We start from the raw sequence: 4,728 nt of genomic DNA, 5'->3' as shown, positions 1-4,728 counted from the left end.
CAATGAACCATCATCGTCATCATCACCACTACCACCACTGGAAAGAATAAGAAAAATAACATTGGAAAAAAACCCTCAGAATTGTGAAAATTGTTAGGCAGACAAGAATACGATGGGATCAAGACAAGTGAAGAAGAGGAAAGTTTTAAGAAGGGAGTGCTCACTAGTGGCAAATGAAAAAGTGTATTAAAATAAGCATGGAGGGGGTGCCTAGGTGGCTCAGTAGGTTAAGCCTGTGCCTTCAGCTCAGGCCATGATCTCAGGGTCTTGGGATCGAGCCCCGCATTGGGCTCTCTGCTCAGCAGGGAACTTGCTTTCCTCTCTCTCTGCCTGCCTCTCTGCCTAGTTGCAATCTCTATCTCTCTGTCAAATAGATAAATAAATAAATCTTAAAAAAAAAAAAAGCATGGGGTTTTTAAGCAAAAGAATTTGAGTTTGAATCTTTGCTTGGATAGATACTAGGTTGGACAAATTATTCAAACTAGTTATGTCATAGTTTCCTAAAGTGTGAAGTGGAAACCATTCCCGTAGCCATTCTGTTGGGTTCTTATTATAATTAAATGGCATTTTGTGAGCATTTAATTATAGAAAGTAGTTAGCACAGGATATAACTCATGGTAAATACTCAAACATTAGTTAAACAGTATAAATAATGTGGGGAGTACAACTTGTTTTTTGGGTTAAAAGCCCAGGTGATTGAAGGCTGTCACTATGATCAAATGGACTACATACTGGACATGCAGCTAGGGTAGAGATTTAATGCCATAACTCTTCTCTTCTTAAGTCTTTCTTTTTTGAATCTAATAGAATGATTTATAGTTACACTAAACTGAAGCATACAGCCTGATATGTATCAATGTATTTTTAAGCTCCAGTTCCATGATTGGATTTTAGTCTTTTGTATCTAGAAGTAGCTATGAGCTAGTTGTTCCAAATTATATGGGCAAAGAATTTGGAAGGGTGAAATGCCTCCCCCAAGGTCCCAGTTGGTTCAGGGGATAGCTGAGGCATCAGATCAGACAGAGCCTCATGCCTAGTCCAGTTCTCTTGCAGTGCACTATGCAGGTTTGATAGTCTGCCAGATTTATTTCTTTAGTGGTTCCATAGACACATCATATATTAATAGTTTCAAAACAATTGCTTTAACTTTCTCTGAGTCTTGCATCTCCTACTTTATTTTCTGTGTTGGTTAGTGGCATCACATTTCCCAGACAGTAGGTCTCAAATGTTATACTGCCTTTCATTTTTGCTTCATATAACATATCACTTGGAATTCTCCATTTTATTTTTTCAAACACATTTCTTCTCTATCCCCTTTTTTTCACTTAACGCCAAATTCTTAGTTCTGCTTGATTTGTTGCAAAAGCTTCCTACATTAACTGAGGTAGTTATCCTTCATCTCTTCCATCCATCTTTTTGTTATTTAAACCATATTTACTCAACAAAAATATATTAGATTTTGGAGATATAGCTATCATGGAACTTCAGACAGAGTGGTGAAAAATACTACAAAACTTGCCACTAGGAATTATACTGGTGTGCTACTGGGAAGTAGAGAATAAAAAATAAGCATATTGCCCATCCGCAAAAACTTCTCTGAAAGGGTAAATCTTAAATTTTGATCCCATTATGTTCTCCTTAGGACTATGGTAAAATATTAGATATTCAGGAAATATTGTTGAATAAGAAATCAATTCTTAGTATAAAGAACTAAACCCAAAGCTGTTAGCTTGACTTTTAAAACTATGAATCCTTAAGGCACAATCTACTTGTCCAGTCATGTTTCTCAAGTGTGCAAGCCTTTGATACACTACATGTATTTTTACATGTAGTAAAATACATTGATTTTTACAATGATTTAAGGCATTCCTCATTTTAGGTTTTTATTTGTCTTGGTTCTTTTTTCTAATGGTAGTATCTTGGAAGCCTAAAGGTTTTCTGATAAACGGATCTAATGACAACACTTCAGTGAATCTTTGCCTCACCCTCTAGTTAAAGGTAATGTCTCTTCTGTGTTCTATACATGTAACTTCATGTCTCTCATCATTCTTATCCTGATCTGCTTTGGAGGTTACTTTTGTCTATGTCCCATGATCCTCACAAGGGTAAGAGATCCTTGAAATAAAGGATATGTGTAGTTTTCCCAGCACGATTTATTGAAGAGACTATCTTTTTTCCATTGTATATTTTTTCCTGCTTTGTCAAAGATTATTTGACCATAGACTTGAGGGTCCATATATGGGCTCTCTACTCTGTTCCACTGGTCTATTTGTCTCTTTTTATGCCAATACATGCTGTCTTGGTGATCACAGCTTTGTAGTAAAGCTTGAAATCAGGTAACGTGATGCCGCCAGTTTTGTTTTTCTTTTTCAACATTTCCTTAGCAATTCAGGGCCTCTTCTGATTCCATACATATTTTAAAGGATATATGTAGTTTATATTCAATTCCTTCTTTAGCATAGTATTAATCACAGAATTAACTTAAAGAAATATTCATTAACTTATAACTCTTGCATGAGTTTGCAACTCATTTTTCGTTGTTGTTTTTTCCTTACTATGAGTTGCCTTTTTCTTTTCTCCAGTAAAAATTCAAGTTTGACCAGAAAAGAAAAAAAGGAGGGGAAGGAAAGGACACATATTTGAACACAAGCTGGAAGGAATAAATAGGAGGGAAAAAAGCAGTGTAGACAAGAGAGAGTGAAGGGAGGATTTAATGTGTGTAAAAGGATACTATCTGCTGAGCTAGAATGATGTCATAGGAGCTCTTGCTTTGCACAGTATTGTTTTAACTGAAACATATGCGTACTAGGACTATGGAAAGAGAGAATATGATTCCAATACAAACCATGTTAAGATAATACAGCAGTATACAAAGCAAGGGCTATCTCGATATATCTTTTTCTTTTTCTCCAAGTTATTTTTATTTGGTGATGAAAGACTTAATATTGAATTACAGAAATAATGGTTGTTACTGACTTAGTGGTTGAATTCTCCAAATGCCACACTAGTATCCTGAACTCTTTATTTCTGGAGTGTGTGATTAATAATCAGAAAGAAACTGAGAATTATCATTGGAAAAAAACAGTCAAATGAGAAGGAAAACCATGATGTGCAAGAGTATTTAAGAGACTTCATGTATAATGCTAAGTCAATAAGTATAATGTATCAACCATAGGGTCTAGACCAAATTATAAACCCATAATTTTTGTTATTATTGTAGTTATAACCATTAGAATTACCATAGCATCAGCTCTATACGGTCATGGTAACTTTCACATCAGTGAAGCCTATCTGAATCAACCTTGAATGATCATCCTTGAATCATTACTGATTACTGATTCTTTTTTAAAGCAATACTTTATTCCAGTGCCAAGATTCATACTGAAACCTGATAAAATAACTCTGCTTCTTCACTCTCTCCCTTTCTCTTTTTCAATTCTAGTTCCAGTATCAGCAGACGGAGTAAAATATGGCAATCTCTTCAAACCACACCAACCTTAGAGATATTTGGTACACCATGATTGGTATCCCAGGACTAGAAGATGCACACATATGGATTTCCATTCCCATCTGTTCCATGTACATAGTTGCTGTCATAGGCAACACCCTCTTATTATTCCTGATATTTACTGAACGCAGTCTTCATGAACCCATGTACCTTTTCTTGTCCATGTTGGCCCTGGCAGATATCTTTCTCTCCACAGTCACTACACCAAAGATGTTAGCAATCTTCTGGTTCCAAGATGGGGGTATTTCTTTTGGTTGTTGTGTGTCCCAGATGTTTTTTCTACACTTCATCTTTGTGGCAGAGTCTGCCATATTGCTGGCCATGGCATTCGACCGCTATGTAGCCATCTGTTATCCATTACGATATACTAATATTCTAACCCCCTCAGTCATTGGAAAAATGGGTATTGCATCTGTGATTAGGAGTTTCTTTATCTGCCTCCCCTTGGTTTTTCTGGTTTATCGGCTTACTTATTGTGGGAAGAATATTATTCATCACTCATACTGTGAACATATGGGCATTGCCAGGCTTGCCTGTGATAGCATCAAAGTCAACATATACTATGGTGTGATTGTAGCGCTATTTTCTACATGCCTGGATGTCGTGTTAATCATCATTTCCTATGCTCTTATACTCCGTACTGTGTTTAGAATTCCTTCCCAAGATGCCCGACTCAAGGCTCTGGGTACTTGTGGCTCCCATGTCTGTGTTATCCTACTGTTCTATACTCCGGCCTTTTTTTCATTCTTTGCTCACCGATTTGGGGGCCACAATATACCACTCCATGTACATATCCTCCTTGCCAATCTTTATGTGGTGGTACCACCCACTCTCAACCCGATTATTTATGGAGTTAAGACTAAGCAAATTCAGGAGAAGTTTATCCATATCTTTTCTGTGAGCAAAAAATTATGCTGATGTCAACTATACAATTTAATTTTTCCATTCTTCTATGTAATTCCACCAATTGTAGAGTCCCTCAAATTATATCAGACATCTTATATGATGCCAGCATTACGAAAAGACAGTAACAGTGAATTTCTGAGATCATGTTAAAAGCTTATTTACTTATTCATTTATTTTATTGCTGATTTTTTTCAGGACAGTATCAGATTAGGGACACCTTAGACTCTGTAAATTTTGAGTTTAGTTACAACAGACTTAAAGCACATTAACTCAGTCACTATCTTCAATTTCATATGAACACAGAAAAATAGGAA

General features: G+C 36.1%; 1 protein-coding gene across 1 annotated transcript; it reads left to right on the top strand.

Moving 5' to 3' along the window:
* Positions 1-3,469: 3,469 nt before the first annotated feature.
* Positions 3,470-4,426, top strand: LOC132011555 (olfactory receptor 52Z1P-like). The gene has a single exon (XM_059390322.1). It carries the CDS (start codon positions 3,470-3,472, stop codon positions 4,424-4,426), a length of 957 nt encoding a protein of 318 aa, XP_059246305.1.
* Positions 4,427-4,728: the final 302 nt, after the last annotated feature.

Source organism: Mustela nigripes, chromosome 1, assembly GCF_022355385.1.
Source record: "Mustela nigripes isolate SB6536 chromosome 1, MUSNIG.SB6536, whole genome shotgun sequence".
In the NCBI taxonomy this organism is placed as follows: Eukaryota; Metazoa; Chordata; class Mammalia; order Carnivora; family Mustelidae; genus Mustela; species Mustela nigripes.
The sequence above is the reverse complement of the archived record's forward strand: the minus strand, read 5'-3'. Positions and strand labels throughout refer to the sequence as shown.

Bases quoted from the DNA above. Each gene is read 5' to 3' on its own strand.
- LOC132011555 (XM_059390322.1), top strand. From the start codon at position 3,470: ATGGCAATCTCTTCAAACCACACCAACCTTAGAGATATTTGGTACACC.